At 31.4% G+C, this 22,223-nt stretch overlaps 1 protein-coding gene across 3 annotated transcripts in view; it reads left to right on the top strand.

Annotated features, from left to right (window-relative positions):
• The window catches only part of PEK (pancreatic eIF-2alpha kinase), a 112,347-nt gene that overhangs the window by 71,549 nt on the left and 18,575 nt on the right, over positions 1-22,223 (top strand). For all 3 annotated transcript variants that reach the window (XM_075365695.1, XM_075365694.1, XM_075365696.1), the window contains exons 12-14: positions 3,611-4,325; positions 12,681-12,881; positions 16,628-16,792. In XM_075365695.1, coding sequence (XP_075221810.1) covers positions 3,611-4,325; positions 12,681-12,881; positions 16,628-16,792 — 1,081 coding nt within the window. The remainder of the gene's footprint in view (positions 1-3,610; positions 4,326-12,680; positions 12,882-16,627; positions 16,793-22,223) is intronic.

Here is a 22,223-nt window from a genome sequence, read left to right as displayed (position 1 = left end):
TATAAATGAATAACACAGTAAATATTAATTGTATCAGCTGATTACACAAGCCTGCAAAATTTGGGTTACAGAATGGTTTTTAACTTTTGATAATTGATTCCTGTTTATTTTTTAGCATTGAATTTGAAAATAATCTTAATTTTTTTTGTCATGTCAGGATTTTTCACAAATCGCAAATTTCAAAGTTTGTAACAAGTTGAAAAATTGCAAAAATGTGATACTATAAAATAAGACATAAAACATTTTTTTAAATAATAAATTAATATAATATATTCACTTTTTTGGCTTATACTATGTGTTCTTATAACTACAGTTGAGTGGTCTAAAAAGAAGGGTGGGGGGAGTTTGGGTTGATGATATGAGGCGATTGGAGAGTTGACTATCCATTACTCAGTGAATGCATGGGAGTCGACAACTTGGCCAACAACAGGTTGTGACAGGACTTAAGAAAATGTAACATGTTTATTGGCAGTTATCCGTACCATTCATGCTCTGTGCAACTACTGTTGTGCTGTTTCAACCATCATTGTGTGTAAATTGAGTTTTTTCCATCCTGCATTATGTAAGCTTCAGGTCTCTGTTTGGACACCATTTTGTAAGCTTCTGATAAAACATCAAATTTAAATTATACACAAAAATAAAAATTATTTACATTGAAATAAATGTATTTTAAATTAAAATACATTTTTAATAATAATTTTTTTTATATAGTCGGGACGGATAAGCAATTTTCTAATGGATCTATAAAATGTTTTTATGGAGAGGCCTTTAATATTAGTTTCTCATGCCTGTATACTGTATAAAACATAGTTTTTAAATCTCAAAAACAGTTTTTCTTTAATATAGTCACTGCGACGAATTCCAACACAACTGCATTTTTCTGACGGTCTCACCGGTCTAACCCCACCACCATTTCTCAGAACTATTACAGTTTGTGTGAGTACGTGTACGCATACAAATGTGATGCTTTCTGCGGGAAACGTTTCTTTTATTTGCAAGCATGTTTTCATATAACGATAGAATTTTATTTTAAGAAAGAATTTGCATAATGAATCATGCTGCAATTATCCATAATCTGTTTTTTAAAAAATCAATTTAACTTTTAAAAATCGTCCGTCGACGTATTAAGAAATCTATAAAATAAAATGTACAAAATACAAATAAATTAACCAATTTAATTAGGTCAAAATTTAGAATTGTTACAATCAAACTTGTTTTTGTTGGTGGAAAATCTATTTTCAGGTCATAAAACAAACTTTCCATTTTCAAAATGGCTTCAAGAGGTGGCAAAAATTCTGCAGATCTTTTTTTTACATTTGTGGTGAGTTATTGGTGAAAAGGCAAAAAAGGGAATAAAACTAGTTTCATTCGACAAGTGTACAGAACTTGGGCATCTCACTTTAATTCCTATACATCTGTTGAAGGACTTAGACGGTAGTCAAAGGATGAACAAGAAGAGTTCAGATTTGGAGTTCCTATGGTGTGGTGAGAGCCACAAAATCACACCAATGATTGTTACTTTTGCTCGACTGTTGTTCATGGTTTCAATTTGAAGAATTAAAAAAAGAATCGTCAAACCAAATATATCATCTCTGCTTTATGCCTGGTTCCTCATGGTCCAGATGTATCAGTGCCAGTTCCACTAGAAAATTTACCTTAGATGGTTCCACAAGTGATTTAAATCCAGGAGTACAAACCCGGAGATAGCTGAGCACCAGAGCTTTATTCATAGTATGAACTAAACGATTTGGTTCAAGACTTGGATTTGACCAAAAAAATTCAGAATTACTTGGTTCAAGGCTTAAAGAGAAGAACCTGCTAGCAACTGGCATCTCATTTTCCTGGTTTAGGTACAGAGAAAAGGATTTTCTTCTGTATTTTTCAGAAGGAGAATTAGTCTTCTGGACTGATGTACGTGGAATTTTGACTCCATATAACTTTCCGTACAAAAGTACCGGATGGAGACTGTTCATAGATTCATCCAAAAGATTCCTCATAGTTGCTGTTTTTCACAATGGGAATATGTATCTGTCAATACCCATTGGATGTTTTGTCCATTAAAAAGAGGTTACGATAATTTGGAATTTGTTCTCGATAAAATTAAATACGACAGTCATAAGAGGGTTACGTGCAGTAATCTCAAAATAATATTGATAATCCTAGGTCAGCAAGGATATTACACAAAGTTTCCTTTTTTTTTTATGAATGGGATAGCAGGGACAGAGAAAATCACTGGATAAGGAAAGATTAGCCAAAAAGAGCTTCATTAGAATCTGTAACCAAACATGTGCTCCAAAAAGCTCTCATACATCTGAATAAAGTTCTCCTTTCACCTCTGTATATCAAGTTAGGCTAGATGAAGCAACTTGTCAAAGCCTTACTAAAAGAAGGTAAATATTTTAAATACATCTGTGACAAATTTCCAGTCTTATAAATCGCCAAAGTAAAAGGGGGGTCTTTACTGGTCCTGACAATAGAAAACCTCTCAATCATGGTAATTTTGAGAAACAAGTGGAAGTTGCGGAAAAAGAAGTCTGGGGAGCCTTTAAAGACGTAGTAACTAAGTTTCTGGGCAGTAAGAAGGATCTGAACTTTAAATGATTCATTGAGAACATGCTGCAGAAGTACAAAAATTTAGGCTGTTTCACGAGCTTGAAGGTTCATTTCCTAAATTCACATGTGGGGACTATTTTCCTGAAAATCCGGGTGCCGTTAGCAAAGAGATGGTTGTGAGATTTCATCAGGACATGAAAGAAATCAAAAGCAGATATCAAGGAAAATGGACTATTACAATAATGGCAGACTATTGCTGGTTGTTACATTGAGATGAACCCTATAGAGAATATAGAAGGAAAAGCATGAAGCAGAGTATAAGCCGTCCAAAGAAACTTCGACACATGGAATAAAATTGTAAGTATTTTATACTTCGTTATTAAGGATGAATAAAGAGAGGGGAGTGGTTTCCAAAGGTATGATGTACCTCATAAAAATTAATTAAATAAAAATAAATTAATTACGGTATCAGTAAACCACCTAACCTTCCTTTTCAGACCACTCACCTGTTTAGCTAAAAGAATGCGTAGTATAAGCTAAAAAAGTTTATATTTTATATTAATTTATTATAAAAAAAATGTTTTTTTATCTATTTTATTAATTAATTTATATTTAATAGATCAACCTAAGTACAGAACAATTGAAATAGGATGATTTAACCTTATTTCATCACATAACAGAAATGCTTTCACGAATTTGATTCCGTCATCAGCTGCATACATTATATATATTATTTTATTCTATCACATTTTTGCAATTTTCCAACTTTTTACAAATTTTGAATTTGCAATTTGCAAAAAATCATAACGTGATGGAAAAAAGGAAGGTTATTTTTGGATTCAGTGCTAAAAAATACAAAAAAATCAATTATCAAAAACTAAAAAAACACTACACAGGCTTGTGTTACTACTAGCCGAAAAACAGAAATGTCCCATGGAATTTTATAGAATTTAAATTTGCATGTTGGGGTAACTGAGTCTTAGCTGAACATGTATTTGCTGCTTTTTGCCTTTCTTTTAGGTATATTAACTTCTGATTTCTTTATTTTGATTTGCAGTGAATTCGTTGATCCAACATCAGTAATTTCAACTGGCCATTTGACAAAAGGTGCTGATAATCAGATTAGTTGTTCAAGTCAGTCATCGCCTTTTCCAGCAAATAATGTGAATGGATATTCATTTGTTGATCCTCTGCAGCACAGTTATAATGACAATGATTCATTTCAAATTGTTTTTGAAAATTCAAACAAAAGTCATAATGACAATGATGGTGAAGAGGTTGTAAATGATAATGAAAAGTATCACGATGATAATATTACTAGTGGTAAAATATGTGATAATAAAGATTGTGCGATACTAAATGTTGAAGACAATAGTTATAAAGATAGTGTTATTTTGATAGGTCCAAGTACAGCATCAAATACAACTATAACAACATCATTTAGTGATAATAATAATTATAATGAAGAAAATGGTGATAATATTAAAAATAGAAAATCAAAACAAAGTCACAATTTTAAAAGACATAAAAGACCAAACTCATTATCATTGAGAAAAAGTGAAATTGATTCATTTAAACAAAAATCAGATTGTTGCTCATCTAGAATGTTCCTTTTTATCCAAATGCAATTGTGTCGTAAAGATAGTTTACGTGAATGGTTGGAATGTAACAAAAGGCAAAGACAATCCAAGCAGGTTCTCAGTATATTTGAGCAAATTATAGGAGCTGTTGAATATGTTCATTTGCAAGGATTGATTCATAGAGATCTTAAGGTATGTTTATTATTACGTTAAAAAGTTTAAGTAAAAAATAAAAAAATAAATAAATTTTCTTTCAATTCTGCATGATTTAGAAAATTAATTTTGTACTAATGGTATAACTATTAATGCCAATAAACCATGTATTTTTAAATTAATAGAATTCAAAGATAAATACAATTTGTGAAACCCTTTCAGTAACAATTTATTAGAAAAATATGATGTTCCATATCCACTTTGACGCCTTTAACATCTTGTCGATTCATATTTCAACTAGAATTCCCACATTTCTGAGACGAGATGTCTTAAAGATAGTATTTCTTAAAGAAGTAATACATTTTATAGAATCATCCTCTTGTTGTAAGTTTTAAGTTGAAAATGTTTCTAGTGTTAGTGTCATATCTAACTATGGCTTTCCATGCAGATGATGAATTCTATGGAAAATAACTTTGGACATATTTGATGAAGTAGGGTGAAGTGGTTTTTTGATTAATTGTTGATTGGTGAGCAAAACCTGTGAGTAGAAGTATTTCTAAGAAAAGTAATTTATTGACCCTATCGACCTATATTTTGTAATTAATTTGTGTTTTAATAATGTTAATTTGTAGAGGAGTCGAGTTAGAGGTTCTGTTGAATATGGACATATTTTTGTGGGCTCTGCTCTTATTCTGTTTTTTTTTTGGTTTTGGTTTAGCTATCTGGTCTGTAGGATTGGTAATTGTTGGCAGAATATAATTGGATATGTTTTTTCTTTAGATTAACATTGGAAAACAGACTTAACTTTTTAGCTTTACGACCTTATTGCCATTGGCAATAGGGTCTATAGTTGACTGTCAGTAGCTATTTCAAGTTAGTGCGGGTTAGTTGGTCATGAGTGTGTGGAGCTGTTTGCAGCTCAGGTGTTCGTTACTTTTATTTGATAACATTATTGGACTGTTATTTGGGTAATTATTGATAGCATTGACTCTTATAATTTTATTTTGTCCAGTGATAAGAACTGGATAGTGGAATTAACTAATTTTATTTCAGTTATTTGTTATCTTTTGATAGCATAGATTGTCAAAGCATTATACGTTATTATTATACTTTTATTTGGTTCAGTGATAAGAACTTGATAGTGGAGTTAAGTAATTTTAATTCTAAGTATTCTCAACTTCCCAAAAATACTGAGTGTGGAGGTGTCTAAGAACTTGGTTTTCAGCCCTCTTTGCAATACCAAGGGTCAAAATTGAATTAGAGCAACTGGTGAACATGGAGAGGCGAAAATCTCTACCTCTTGTGGAGAGCACCGAAATAAGTACTTCACGAGTGGCACCAGCAACCAGGGTAAAAAACCAGATGGTAAACAAGCGAAAAAAAGAAGCAGGCCCATGTCTGAAGAAGAAGAGACACTGCCGGGGAGTAAAGGGAGTATGGAGGACTTGACGAGCCAATTGGAGCTCCTTTTATTTATACTAAGACAAAAAAATGGGGTCAGGCCTTCAAAAATACATAGTGGAACATGAGAAAGATTTAATGAAAATTTGTAAAGGGCATACTGACCTATTTATAAAGGGTTATATTGGAAGTGCGCCTGCGAAAAGAAATCAGCGAGAAGGGACGATTTAGAGATAAGCAATATGGTTTCAGACATGGGAGGTTGATAACAGACGCATGGAGAAAAATAATGGAAATAGTGGATAGAGCTGCACAAGGCACATGGAGTAAAGAAAAATTCCAGCAGTCATGCTCTGAGATGTGCAAAATATATTTAACTTCCTCAGCTGGGAGACCATCTTCTGGACGCTGAGGGAGAGAGGAGTTACAGGATATTTAAGGAGAACCATTCAAAGATACCTACCAGATAGTTATCTCATATATCAGACAGGAGAGGTGAAACTGAGATTCAAGGTAATATGTGGGGTGCCCCAGGGGTCGGTGCTGGGGCTGATCCTTTGGAACCTCATATTTGATGATGTACTACGGCTGAGATACCCAAAAAGAGTAGTACCAATAGCATTTGCTGACAACATACCTTCTGGTATTGGCAAGAATAGAGGAAAGGGTTGCTTGTGCTGCAAATGCTTCAATCAAAATGATGCAAGAATGGGTGATGGAGAAGGGGCTGCACCTGACCAGTGAGAAAACAAGACTAATAGTAAGGCAGGAAGGCGCAGTATCGGGCTGATACCAATCAGCGTGGGGAACTGGCAAGTACAAAACCAGAGGACAGCCAAACACCTAGGTGTTTGGTTGTGTGCTTCAAAATGCAAACTGTATACTCATGTTGTGAGATTGACATTACTGTATGGCGTACCGGTATGGAGTAGAGCGATAGAAGCGGAAAGAAACAGAAGGCACTCATCAGTGTCGACCAAGGCTCTCCTAGTGGTATCCTAAGCACCCCTACAGCAACTGATGAGAATGAAAACAAGGCTGTATGAAGGAGGAATGAGAAAAGTAGCTCTGGAAGAGATGAAGAGCGATTGGCAAACAAGGTAGGTCATGTTGAGTAAGGGAGGTAGATGTACCAGCAGATAAGAGAGGTAGGTCCATGGGATTCGGTGAGTTAAATTTTTGGCTCGCCTAATTCTTGACTGGCCACAGTATGTTCAGAGTAGACCTGCATAGTAGGAGGAGGGCAGAATATGAAACCTGCCCTTATTGCAGTGAAAGAGATACTCCAGAGCATGTGGTCTTCTAGTGCCTGAGGTGGATCGTGCAAAGGAATGATTGTGACGGGAAGGCTAAACACATGGAATATATTATCTGCAATGTTCGCAGGACCAAAAAACTTTGAGGTAATTTCAAAATACATAACAGGGATATTGAAGGGAAAGAGCGGGAAGCGAGGGGAGGATAGACAGCCCTCTGTTGAGTCGCCGTTTGTCCGTGCTTGCATAGATGGGCCGGTGGTAATGAAGCAGTGGGACTCTTGAAACCCTGAGCTGTTAAGATCAAGTCCTGGCAGAGGTTCCCTTCAGGGTTCCCCTGTTTGAGCCAGGTGCAAAGGACTGAGTCCTGGTTTATGGGGAGGGGTATCTGGGAATGATATAGTTGGTCTTAGTGCAGTCCTGTTCTGGAGTTAGAGGCAAAGGCACCCTCCCATGGCCATGTTAATGCTTAAATGTGGGTCTGGCCCTGTGAGGGGAGGGGAAAAAAGTTAATTTGTAGAGGACTGGATTCAGTTGATGATCATGACACCAAATAAATAAAAATATCATGTGCCTTGATATAAGACCTCAGTGTTTAAATCAGCACCCAATAATCTAAGTAATAAAGTTTTATATGAATTTTGTTGAAATCTTGTTGAATGGTTAGTGCAAATGGATTTTAAACACTTATGGAACACTGATGGATTCAGTTCATGGATGCTATAATAATAATACAATACTATTTATTAATAATATAGTACATATTGTGTACTACATTTTAATGTTCTGTGATTGGATATATGTTTTACTTTATTTTAATGTTAAAATTTCACAATTGTTAAAACTTTGTAGGTGGTTGCACATATAAAAACAAAAATAAATTAAGTTAAAATTGAAAAACTACATTAGCAGATAGGTATTAGTTGATATAGTGGAAATATATTGTTTAGAAGTATGTTCAAATTTAAAAGAGTGTACCAGGAAGAATCATCTGAGAGATAACATAAGTTTAATTCTTGTATGATGAATAACATCCATGTTTTCAGTGTTAGTGTCTTAAATCACTGAATAGCTCATTGTCTTCATCTCATCATTTTACAGAAATGAAAGGTTTGATTTGTGCCAAATAAATAATTGCTGTGTAAACAAAATGTATAGTCTTTAAAGAAACATTTTATATTGTGTAAGATTTAAGGTGACAGTTTTGGTTTTGGGATCCATTAATTAATCTTTTTGCTTTGTATGAAATTTGAAATTTTACTTTGACTGATAGCCATTTAAAGTCGAAGGTGTGTATGAAGTGTATTGGCCTGCAGGTATCTAAAAATTATTTAAAAATCATGTTTCATTAATTATTTAGTTTTTTATTTTTGTAATTTGTTTTTAACGGTAGCTAAAAAAAAGAACAACAAAAAAAACTGCAAATTGGCTGTAAAAACACTCCTTATGAACTTAGTAATAAAAATTTATTTACGTATTCAACGTAAATAAATAGTAATCCTTCAATGTATTAATGGAATATGAGTTTGGAGATTCTGAATGTTTGCTGTGCTGCTAATCTATTTAGCATATGTATTGTAATGCCCCCAGAATTGGGTGTAATATTTAGGATCAGACTTTTGAATTTTTCTCCAAAATAACTAACAAAGTCAGATCGAGCCTGCACTAGTTGTGCCTGGATATATCTGAATTTAATCTAAACAAACTTCATCTATCATCAAGTCATACCCCACTTCATCTCACTAGATCACATCTAGATTTGTAACTCAGGACCTAATCCTGTCCTTGACAGTCAATCATGAAAGATATTTTAAGGAATACTCCATCAGTTGAACCAAGCAACAAGGCAGTACTTGGATACGATGGGATCCCAGTTAGAAGATAACATGCAGTTGGAAGCAATGGAATAACCTAATGCTGCACATACGAACAAGAACAATAATACAAAATCCAAAATCATACCAAAGCAAATCACCTACATTTACACACACAATATAAACTCACTCATGCAGACTGGTAAACTAAAAATAATAATCAACATAAAATTCTCATCAAGGGACTAGGAAATAAGAAACACTGACCAGGACGCTGTGGAATATCAAGGATCTAGGCTGTACAAAGGTATACCTGGGAAGACAAGTAATGAAAAGTTTTTCACACTTTGGAACAGGTTTTTTGATCAGCATTAAAATAATAAACTCTGAACAAGAATTCAAGACACAGTCCCCTAGAATCTCAACACTCACCCTAAAAGTATTTAATAAAATTTACACCATAATAAATGCCCACGCTCTCACTAATAATAAAAACAAATCTCCAAAAGACCATAACAAAAAAGAAATGTTCTGGGACCTGCACGACAAGACCATAAATAACATCCTCAAAAATTAAACAACTAATCATAGACTTCAGTGCTCAACTAGGCAGAGAAAGAAGATACCGTGACATCATTGGAAAATGGCTCATCCAAAAGAGAACAAATGAGAACGGACAGAGACTCACTGATCTCTACAGAAACCACAACTTAATCTCAAAATCCACATATTTCAAGATGTAACCTCAAAACCTGGAAACATCCTGACTGCACTAAAGGAGAATGCCAATGGTAACTAGATCATGTCTTCATGGACAAATGTCACCACAAACAGATCTACAAGTCCTCTGAAGAGTAGACACAGGCTCAGATCACTACGCAGTGAAAATTAAAATTAAATTCACTCCTCAAGGGAAGCAACAAAACCAATCCCTTAAAACTAAAAGAAAAATAGACTTCCCAACCAATCAAGAATGAAAATTACCAAAAAATTAACAATCATGAATAGACTTGAAGACCTAGTCAACAACCCTAAACAATTTGCAGAAGAATTTGCCCCAATAAAACCCCAAAGCAACAATGGTGGAACAGTGAATGCAACGAAACAGTGGAGAAGAGACATCAAGCATGGTTATTACACCAATTTCAAGAATTAGAAACATTCTTCCAAAATCTAGTAAAACAAAGAAAATAAACCACCTGAACCCTAAGGAAAATAAAAACACCACCATAAAGACACACTGAAATCAATAGAAGAAGAATTCAACAAATTATAGTCGAGAGACTGTGAAAAAATCTTTAAAAAACAACTCCAAAAATATGAACTCCCTAATGAAGAATGAAAACCATAATCTGGCCCATAACATTAAAGACAACACAGAAATCCTAGCTAAATATTTCAGCAAATTCCTAAATTGGAAAGAACTGACAGAAATCCTAAAGTTCAACGCCAGCATCCAATAACACCACCAGAAATCATCAACCCTCCCACAATAAAAGAAGTCTACCATACACTGGGTGAGATGAAGAATTACAAAGCGGTAGGAGAAAATCAGACTTTGTAGAGATTTGGAAACATAAAGAAAGACCAGCAGTAATCACCTTTCATCAACATCTGGATAATAGAAGAACTACCAGGAACACTGGACAACAGCCCTCATTCACTTGTTACACAAAAAAAGCAGACAAAACAAACCCTAAAACTACAGGGGAATCTCACTTCTAGACAACATACAAAATTATTACAAAAATCATGCTCAAGATGATCAGTTTACAACTCGAGAAAGAACTAGGAGAATACTAGGGAGGTTTCAGATCCTGGGGGAGCTGTCCAGACCAGATCATGAGTCTCAAGCTAATAATTATCTGTTTCTCAACAGATAAAGAAGCAGAGACATGGTGATAACGTTTGTAGACTTCAAGAAAGCATATGACTGCATCCACAGAGAATCCCTACTTAAAATGTAAGGCGGCTTACATTTAGGATGTAAGATGCCTCAGACTACATCCCAAATTAATAAACATGATAAAACTGATCCTCACAAATATTAAGTCACAAGTGAAATTCAGAGATGAACTCTTGGAACCATTTGAAATCAAAACAGGATTGTGCCAAGACGATGGACTCTCACTGCTACTATTTAATTGTGCTCTGGAAATGGTAATTATGGAATTATGGTAATAATGAAAAGGCTCAAAAAATGCCCCCAAAGTAGGTCAAAAAATCAAAATAAATGCGTTGGTTTCATCAACGACTTGGGACTATGAGCAAATGACATCAACGAAGCTAAAAGACAGATGTTAGAACTCAAGACATTGAAAACATTGCAAATAAAATTGGTCTCAAAACATCATTCATAAAGACAGAAATTATACCCCAAATACTAACATAATTAAAAGAAGTAAACATGAACAGCAGTAATAAAGAAAAAAAAAGTAAGCCAGTTTAAATTCCTCAAGAAATAATAACAACCTAAATAAAAAACCACAATCCAAACAAGAACAAACTAGCTAAAGCACAAAAATTAATTTGATACATCTGTTGTAAAAAATATGTCTATCCATAAATACAAAAGTAAGACACTACAACACAGTTATAAAACCAGAAGCCACATATGCAGCGGAAACACTCATTCACCTGAACAAACAAAGACTGGCAGACTCCAGAAAATTGAAGGAAGAATTGGAAGAACCTGTGTCAACAAAAAGTACCATAAAGATGGGCAGTGGTGGATCGTGCCTAACAAAGTCGTGTGTGTACAAAGAATTAACATTTATACCATGTGTAAGAGGAGACTAGGGTTCTTTGGACACACCATGAGGATGCAAGATTCAAGACTTCTAAAACAGCTAGTGCAGTACAATCTTGACTCAAAAAACACCAAAACATGATGAAGATGGATAAGAGAAGATCTGGAGGAAGTTGGTCTTACACCAGAAGACACCATAGACAAGATAAAAATAAATGAAAAAATCAAGAACAAAAACTGACAAGGAAGAAACTTCCTTGTCACTTCACACTGACAAGGAAGAAACTCACAGGCTGAACATTTTCAACACCAGAAAGGTGATAACAAATTATTTTGGCGGGGGGGGGGTAAAACAAATTATGAAACATTTTTTGTCATGTTATAGCACTCGCGGAAGTCTTTCTTACATTACAGTTCTCATTTTTGGTTTTTCAAAGAGAAAAATGTATTTCTTATTTTATTTTTTAGGAATTTGTTTAGTTTGCTGAGATGTTTTTTACCTTAGATATATTTTTATCTATTTTTAAAATTTCTTATTTTTCATTGTCAAAATCTACTCGTGAATCTCCCTGAGTTTCATGAACCAGGCAGGTTTATGTGAACTTATTTTCTTTTTCCTGTTTAGCCTCCGGTAACAGATAATACTAAGGTTCAGATAATACTTCAGAGGATGAATTTGGATGATATGTATGAGTGTAAATGAAGTGTAGTCTTGTACATTCTCAGTTCGACCATTTCTGAGATGTGTGGTTAATTGAAACCCAACCACCAAATAACACCGATATACACGATCTAGTATTCAAGTCCGCGTAAAAATAACTGGCTTTACTAGGACTTGAACGCTGGAACTCTCGACTTCTAAATCAGCTGATTTAGAAGATGTGTTCACCACTAGACCAACCCGGTGGGTTAGGTTTATGTGAACTGGAAAGAGTTAAAGTAAATGTTTTAAGTAATAAAACTTGTGGCTAATGTTGTTCATGTATAAATTTCTATTGTTATCTTTTGATTAGCAAAATAAGACTATATCCTATACAACCTTATTTACTGACAATTGTTATGCTATTTTGGAAATTAATTTTTTTTTGTAGTGTTTTATTATTATAATTATGGTTAAAAATAGTAATTTTTTTGATAATAACCATCAGTTAGACTTTTTATTTATTTATTTTAGCCATCAAACATATTCTTTTCTCTGGATGGTCAGATTAAAGTGGGAGATTTTGGTCTTGTAACTGCTATGGTAGAAAATGGTGATACTGCATGGTCACCACAAGATACTACTCCGGATAGTAATAATAAATCGTTTGGAACAAAGAATAATGAAAAGCACACTGCTCGTGTTGGTACTCATCTTTATATGAGTCCTGAACAGGTAATGAAGAAATCTAATATTAGTATCCTTCAGATCCACCAGAAACCCTTTTTCATCATGATTGTCTTCCTTTTCTTCTTTTTTTCCTGCACCTGTTTGTGTCTTCCTGTGTAAGTAATTTTATTACAGTGGATGTATTTATTATTCTTTATTTAATTTATTTTTAAAGTGTTTTGTTTTTTTGACAGTGTTGTCAGTGTACTGATAATAGTTAGGTTCTGTCGCAAGAACAAGACAAACTTGCAAACAGTATATATATTTAATATTATATGAAATATATACCACCAAGATACAGTAAATAAGTTACACTTATAAACTTAATTTCCAATAACTAGTTTTCATGGTATCCTGCATCTTCAGTAATATTAAATTTTACATTTATTACATTAAAACATATTCTTTTAATTTTTTTTCATTTTATTTGAAATTATGTTTTATATTTTAAAATTTTGAATAATATAGTGAACATATAATATATAAATTTTTTAACAGTAATGGAATGATGTAATCTTTAATACGTATACTTTCCTTTAATCTAATTTCATTATTGCCAACTGTTAAATTGTATTTTTCTTATTTTTTTAATTAAATCATCATCTTCGAATATGATCTGGTGGTTTATCAATTTATATTTTTGTTTTTATTTATAATGTAATGTTTCTTGAGAATTTCATTTTTTATTATATTATAAATCTCCAAAATATCTAAATTATTTTTGCAATCTGTAACAATTTGCTTGCATTGTAGTAGATGGTCAGCTACCTTGGATATAAATACTTTTTTTATATATATACTTTTTGGTTTTTGTGTGCTGTATAATGTTCTATAAATCTTTTTGTAAATTATCTATTGGTTTTACCAATATCAATATTATTACTGTTTACGCCATTGTGTAAAGCAGTTTTTAAGTTATTTAAACTGGTTTGATATTTGACTTATTTTCATCTAAAATTCAACAGTATTTCGATCTAATGAATATTTTAATTATAAATAAGAAATTTGTTCATACACTGAAATTAATGCATTCCATTCAACATACATATGCTCAGTTGATTTTTGTTTATGACTTTTGTATTGATTATTTATTAAGATTTAATTCTGTATTATTTCATGTGTATAATGTTTAAAAAAACTAAAATAAAAAAAAAGACTAAGAACTAAACGTAAACATGTTACATTCACTCGGCTCCTTTTGGATGGACTCGGCGCCTAACGATTTAGCGGCTCTTCACAGATCACACAGCTCCTTTCGGATGCACTCAGCTTCTATCGACATCACTAGGCTCTTTACAGTTCACTCGGCTCCACCTTCATTATATAAGCCGACTCACCACTAGAGTCAGGTCACTTTTTTCACTTCTTGTCACTTCTCTTTACTTCTTTTCACTTCTTCTTCTCTTCTTCATCACTCTCACTTCTGCTTTAGCAGTCTCTCGTTGTGTCGTCTCTCTCTCTGACCATCATCTCTCACAGTCTCTCTCTGAACATCGTCTCTCTCTCTCTCTCTCAGTCTTTCTCATCAAAGTTTACACTTCATTTAGTTAACAGTAAATTTTCACATATTCTTCAACTATGAATCTTTTTATTGTATGTTAAAGATCCTTTAAACATTATCTTTGTGCTTTTTCTTCTCTATAACTGCATTATAAAATATTAACTTAAAGGAACTCATGTAGACATATATAAGATCCACGATTGTGAGATTATATTTTGTGCAACCAAATATCAAGATATTAGTGTTTTTTGTCCGTTAAACTCTTTGTTATTATAATCCAGATTACATCCTCTGTAAGTGAATATCAATATATTGATCTTTTTTCATTCTACAATAAACATCGGTTGAACTTTTTATTGTGATAATCCAGATTACATTTTGTGCCAGTGAGTATCAAGATATTTGTTTTCCATTAACAAAAAACAGTAATTGTCTACTAAATATTAAGGTAATCCTCTGTTAAACAATAAGATACTATTATTATACTCTGTATTGTTATTACACACTGTGTTTATGTAAAAGAAATATTTAATGTAATAAGTTTACCTATACTTTACTTAAGGATTGTTGTATATAAATATCGCACAAGGAGATTTTGTGCAAAGCATTTGTCTTAACAAAACGATAATATGTAATAGTGTATTTATGTTTTTTTTTTGTTTTTATGAACTTTGTTATATAATTCTGATTTTCATTCTGTTAAAAATAAAGTCCAATTTTCTTTTGGCAAAAACGAGCTATTTGTAATTTTATTTTTGTAACTTTCCCCAACAATTACATTCGTTACATTTACTTTTGTTTATTCCTCTTCTTAATTCCTCTCTACTAATTTTTAAAATATTTTATAATGTGATTATTTGATTTACATGATTTTTATCATATACATTAATCATTTTTTTTATTATTTTATTTGTGTAATAGTATTTTAGTTATAAACTAATTTTATTAACCTTTGTGTTATCTTTTTGCTGTTTTATTTTAGTATAATTATTTTGGTATTTTTTATTTGCTTTATATACATTTTTTTTTTATAATTTCACCAACACAATTAAATATTGCTATTTGTTTTATTTCATATATTTCAATATGCCGCAAAATTATTATTATAAGAGAAAAATTTACTTATTTTCTCATTATATAATTCAAAATTTAAAACATAATTTGAAATAGTGACAATAGATTAAAAGAATGCATTTTAATGCAATAAATATGTAGAATTTCATATGAAAAAGTATTGAAGGACTGCAAGGAGGGAGGACTGTAAGTTTAACTAGCCCAAAATTGTGTTTTGTTGATTTATATTTCATATAATATTAATATTATAATTATAATATAATATTATTTGAGTATTAAAATATATATATATTTATGTATATTCTGTTATTTGTAAGCCTCAGAGTAGTTGAAACCATACTGAATTAAGTCATACTGAAATTTTTGGAAGTTAAGGTAAAATTGATGGTTTCGTATGGTTCTTGACCTGAAAAAATTAACTAAAACTGAACTGTATCTCTAGTAAGTTTAAAGAAAATTATTGTAAAATATTTTTTAAAAAAATAGTGTTGTAAAACCCAATTTTTTTTTTAGGTTTGATATACAATAACTACATTAAATTACCAGTAAAAAAATAAAAATTTTGCTACAAAACTTTTAAAGAATTTAATTCTGTAATGCCTAGAAGTGGCTATCAAATAAAGTCAGTCCTTTCAATTCCCCCTTCCAGTAACCAATGTTATTAAAAAAAAACATGATGGTAAAAGTTTTCCATGACTGAGATTTGATGATGGAAGCATACATAACCTGATGGAAGCATACATACCCTGTGATTGCCACTGATGGACCAAGATTTTCCATAAAGAAATTCAGGTGTGAATCCAAGAAATTAATTTTATGGATATTTTCACCCCTATATATTTGTATGACTAACCCACAAGCCCATGATAGTTGGGGATTTATGATTTTAAAAAAAGTTGTGAACGATACTTTTAAAGGACCTCCACGCTGACGTTTCGATTTTGCTTACATTTCTTTCAATTCATAATTAAATGATATTATATTAAATTGTGATTCAGCTTGTTATGAGATTTTTGCAGTATAATTATTACATTGATTTTTGATTCAATGATTCTTACTTCATTAATTTAAGTTAATTTTAAATGTTACTGTGGTATGCACTCATTTTCATTTGTATTATCAATAATCTGAAATTGGATTAATTACTTAAAATTTTATGCAATTTTTTTTTTTATAGGTGGAAGGAAAGTTATATAACTATAAAGTTGATATATATTCATTGGGACTTATATTATTTGAGTTACTTGTACCATTTGATACCTCAATGGAACGACAACGTACTTTAGGAAATCTCAGGAAAAATATATTTCCGACTGATTTTCAAAATAATTTTAAGAATGAAGTAAGTAACTAGATATATTATTTTAAAAAAAAATAATTCTGTTAGTGTATTATTTTTTAAATGCTTACATGAGCTCATTTAAAACAAGTGTTTTATTTCAGTGATATCGTAATGCACTTGTGATTGTGAAGCTATATGATTAGTTTACTGTATTATTTTAAAATGAGTAGAAAATAAACTATGTATAATTTTTGTGAAGATATTTTGTTTAGAAATTTATGTTTTCATTATTTATGTGGTAGATAAGTTACTTATAGAATACTTTTTCCTACGTTTCACTATTGTTAGTTTCCAATATTATTCATAACAACATGTCTTGATTAATTCATAATCAACTCCCAGCAAAAATTACTGAAGATAAATACTGATAAAAATTTGTATTTTGTAATTTCTTACTGTGTAAGTGCACATTAAGAAAGGATATTTTTAAATTCAGAGTTTTAAGTGTTAAAATAGAGTAAAAATGAAATTACAATTTTTTTGAATTTGTTGGTAACAAATGAAGATATCTACCTGATATTTCTTGTGTGTAATCTTTACGTGAATATCTAAAAACCAATTTCCAGATTTTCCAAAATTTGACTTTGAAAGGGGTTAAGAAAGGTAAAAAATTTTGAACACCGATTGCAAATTTTTCCCATTTCCAATTATACTAAACGATGTATTCACTAAATTTGGGTTTGAAAATACTCTTCAGATAAATATCTAAAAACAATTTTTGGTTTTTTGAATTTCAATCTTTTAAGGGGTGCAACGATGTATGATGCAGTGACTTAACCAGCACAGCTGCTGCCGCTGTAACTGTATGTGTGACACGGCTGGTTGGACCTGCCTTCAGTTACTTGACAAAAGAACATAAAATAAAAAAAAATAATAAAAAAAGAAGAGAAACGGAAGGGTGGTCACCTGCTAGTGGTGTTTGTCGAGTAATGCTAAGAACTGGGCAAAATAATTCATAAGGGTGACGGTTACCTGTCCTTCATAAACCGTAATAGCTATTACTGGTATTTTTAAGATTTAGGCCTATTATTTTGAAGATTCTTCAGATCACTCAAAAGATTCTATACTGACTAAACTGTTGCTTTGAAGAAATTACAGACATGTGTTATTTTTTATAAATTGAACAAACTTTAATTTTTATTTATCATTAATTTTCTCTCAAACTAAGTTAAATGAACATAGAGAGGGTCCAGGGGAACAGTGCATCCTGAGTAAACATCCTCTGACCATGATGGGAAACACAAGTAACCATAATTTATTTGTTTATTAGTAAATTAACAAAGTTAATTTACTCCAAATCTAAAACAGTGTATTTTCTTACAAAACATTTTTGTGTTTTGTCTCGCTTATTTATTTTGGTTCTTAAAACCTCAGTGAGTAGAGGTCTGGGACTACTTTTATTCAGTTTCTTAGATCAAAAACCATAAGGAAGTACCAAATTTACCCCTCGATTTGTACTGCAAGAATTTTAGTAAGGTTTTAATTTCACAGAGGGAGCAGAAAACAAGGCTAAATGTTTTGCAAACTGAAACTCACTGTCGAACCATTTTCTGACCTTTGCTTGTAAACTTTTTTTTCTTATTTTTGGCTATAGAACCATCTCTCAAGAGATTGCTGTGCAGTTTGGAATCATCTGCATATATATATATATATGAGAAGTACATATATGTAGTATCCATTAAACACAACAAGTGTATTAACCCATAAGTATCTTGTTACTAAGATTTTTTAGTGAACATTATGTTTTTTTATGTTGTTATTTTGTGAATAATTTTTTTATAAATTGTATAATATTGTACAATTTTTACTTTATGGATACAGCTGTATTTTTATTACATCAGAATAGCTATATAGAGCGATTTTGGATTAATAATTTGGGCATTAGGGTTTTTGCATATGTTGACATTTCAAGATCCTTTTAGTCCAAAAAACAAAAACGTCCGTAGACATTTCTAGAGGATGTTTGTACATGTGTTGGCCTATATTTTGATTAATATCTGCAGACTGGCTCAACATAATTTATTTGAAAATGACCCAAAAAGTTCCTTTATATTAAATTATGGAGAAAATTAAAAAAAAGAGAGGGATGATTTTTGCAATTTTGAATTTTTGATTTTTTGCATAGTGGTTATAGAAAATTAGTTTGTTGACTTCAAAAAAATTAGATTGAAGAAAATTGATTGTCAAAAATCAGATTAACTTGAATGTTTAAAGTCAATCTGATTTATGGATGGGATTATTCAACACTTTTTTTTTAATAACGTTTGCCTTATATCTCAAAAACTCATTGATGAAAAATGTTGAAATTAGCACAAACCGTTGGTTTATATATAACCTAGAGTTGGTCTAATGTTTTTACTGCGTTGAACAAGGTTGCATCACAGTACTTATATTTCTTATTTTAGTAAATTATAATTTTTTTTAGCTTTGTTGAATAATATTGCACCAAATCGGGCTGAAGTAAATAATTACTCCAATAAATAAACTTTTAAACCTTAAAAAACAAGTTGGCTGAATGGGACCTGTTTTGAAAGTATCTATTTTTTAATACTTTAATTTTCAAGTTTGAATATTCAGCTGTAGTTTATAAGCGAAATGGACAAGGGAACTTTTTAAAAAAAATAGTTTAAAAATAATAGTCTCATGGTTCCGACTTAAGAATCTAAAAAGTTTATTGAATTATTTTCAGAAATTATAAAGCTATGAGAAATAAAAATAAAACTTTTCAGAAATTGAACCTCAGTAATATTTCTTCAAGTTGTGGCTATTAAAAATATTATATGAGGTAAGTATTAAGAAAGGATGTTAAGTGGGACCCAAAATTCTTTACAAAATTTTTTTATTTTTAGCAGTGTACTCTTCTATTATACATTCTATTGCACAGTATAATTTTAAATCAGGGAAGTCAATTGTGGAACAAAAATCTTTAACTAAGAATTTTAATTTTTCTCTCAATTGTATTTTTTATACTGTATAATTTTAAAGTAAAAGCTTCATTTATTCAAAGGGGTCAAATCAGACCCAAATTGTTTTACTGAACATTTTGATCTTTTTCGCAGTTGTATTTTAAATGTTGACTAAAGTTATTAGTATTACAAGACTATAACTATATTTTAAATAAAAATCGGTCAGGGACGAAGCTGGGAAAATTATGCTGGCCTTTTTAAGTGTGTAAGCAAATTTCATTATTTTTTTTATGCCATCCAGTTTCACCATTCTATAGTCTGGCTAATGAAATAAGGTACCGGGATTTGAGCTGTATAATTTTATACAAAAAGAAATATAATATATACCAGATTAAAGCTAGTTCTGTTTATTGTTGTTTTTATCAAGATATGGTTCAATACAAAGGTACAAATTTTTCATGTTTAAAGAAAAAGAGATGGAAAACATGGCATTTTACACCCTTAATTTTCCATTTTTCTGCTATTTCTCAGCAATCTTTGTAAAACATGTCAAAAATATATTGTTACTATGTAAACTTTTATATTTGGCCTCATGAAATTCATTTTGTTTTGATGGTAGTGAGGCTTTTAAAAAACTGACCTCTTCATCTCTAACCCACCGGATTGGTCTAGTGGTGAACGAGTCTTCCCAAATCAGCTGATTTGGAAGTCGAGAGTTCCAGCATTCAAGTACTATTAAAGTCAGTTATTTTTACACAGATTTGAATACTAGATTGTGGATACCGGTGTTCTTTAGTGGTTGAACTGAGACAGTATAAGACTACACTTCATTTACACTCATTCATTCATCCTCTGAAGTATTATCTAAAAGGTAATTACTGGAGGCTAAACAGGAAAAGGAAAAGACCTCTTCATCTCTAGTCATCTCATTGAACTGATTTTTGAACAGTAGTAAACAGTTTTCTAAAGTACTAAATAGACATGTTAGTAACTGCTGTATTTAAATATTTGTTAAAATATAAAGGATTAGACATTTTTTAACTTTGTTTTTTAAGCTTTTCTGTGAACTCAAAAATTATTTTTAAATTTTTTAAAGAAAATCACTCTAACAGTTGTTTTAAACAATTGTTATTTTAATATAATTTTTATAAATTTGTTGATATTGATAATGAGTATGATAATGTTTTCTTAAGAAAATTAAAATGACTGCATTCACATTTAAAACTTGTGCTTCCAGGTGATATGCTCAGGAAGCTATTCTACAGATTTTACTTGTAGTATGTAGAAGCTATGATCTCAAAATACTAAGACAATGAATTTGATTAAAAAACATTCTGTACTGTATGTGTATACATGTTCTATTATTGTGTACAAAATTTAGATGAAATTTGGTATTCAGTTGCATCCTAAGAATTACACCTATCAACTATCAACTGAGCACCATTAGTAGTTTTCAATCTTCTTCAAGTTCACTGATAAAGGAACCATGAAACAGAATCAAAAAGATCTTGAAGCATAGTTCTATATATTTTGAAACATTTTTTTATTTTTCTTAAAAAATATGTATCGAAGGATAATAGTAAAATCATCAATCAAATGCTGTTCAAATTCCACTTTTATTGAAGAAGTAAATCTTTTTTGAAATATTTCAGATTCTTTTAGATTCTTTTGGAAGATCCCACTGAATTAATATTTCAGTTGATCTGTTCTATGCCCTTTAGATTCCACCAATGCATCATTGATATGCTGGGAGAAAAGTGTAAGGAAGGTAGATTCAAATTAATCTGTAATGGAAAGAGTATCATTTTTGTTATGAAAACAGTCCATCGAAAGTGGTTGTTTTGTGCAGTTATTATTATATGAGAGGTTATCTCTGTTAAAGTAAAGACCGTTTTTGAAAACGTAAAAAAATAAAATTTAAAAATTTATTCTGAAGACTTTATACATATATTTTATTTTTCTTAAACTACATAAATTATACTACTTCTCTATATAATCGACACATGAATTAAGACATTTATCATAGCGATACACCAGCTTCAATATACCCTCGTCATATTCTTCTGCCGCCAATCCATTTAGCCACTGATTAACAGTATTTTTAAGTTCACCATCTCCCTCAAATTGCTTACAACTCAAAAATTGTTTCAATTTCCTAAACAAATGGTAACCAGAAATCAGAAGGTGCTAAGTCCAAACTATATGGTGAGCGATTGTAAATTCCCCATCCAAATGTTCTCAGTAAATCATGTGTCGGACCTGCAACATGTGGACGTGCATTATCATGCAGCAGGACGACACTGTTGGTCAGCCGCCCACGTTGCCAATTTTGAATGGTATACTGTAACTTACATAGAGTTTCGCAGTAGGCTTCTGCATTTATAGTCATTTCACATGGCATGAAATCAATCGGCAGTATTCCAAACCAATCCCAAAAGACTGTGACCATCAGTTTGCATCCAAATGCTGTGGCTTGACCTTTGTTGGTGGTCTAGTTGGTGACTGAGAATGTTGCCATTCTTTTG

Source organism: Lycorma delicatula, chromosome 5 (genome assembly GCF_047948215.1).
Source record: "Lycorma delicatula isolate Av1 chromosome 5, ASM4794821v1, whole genome shotgun sequence".
NCBI lineage: Eukaryota > Metazoa > Arthropoda > Insecta > Hemiptera > Fulgoridae > Lycorma > Lycorma delicatula.
The sequence above is the reverse complement of the archived record's forward strand: the minus strand, read 5'-3'. Positions and strand labels throughout refer to the sequence as shown.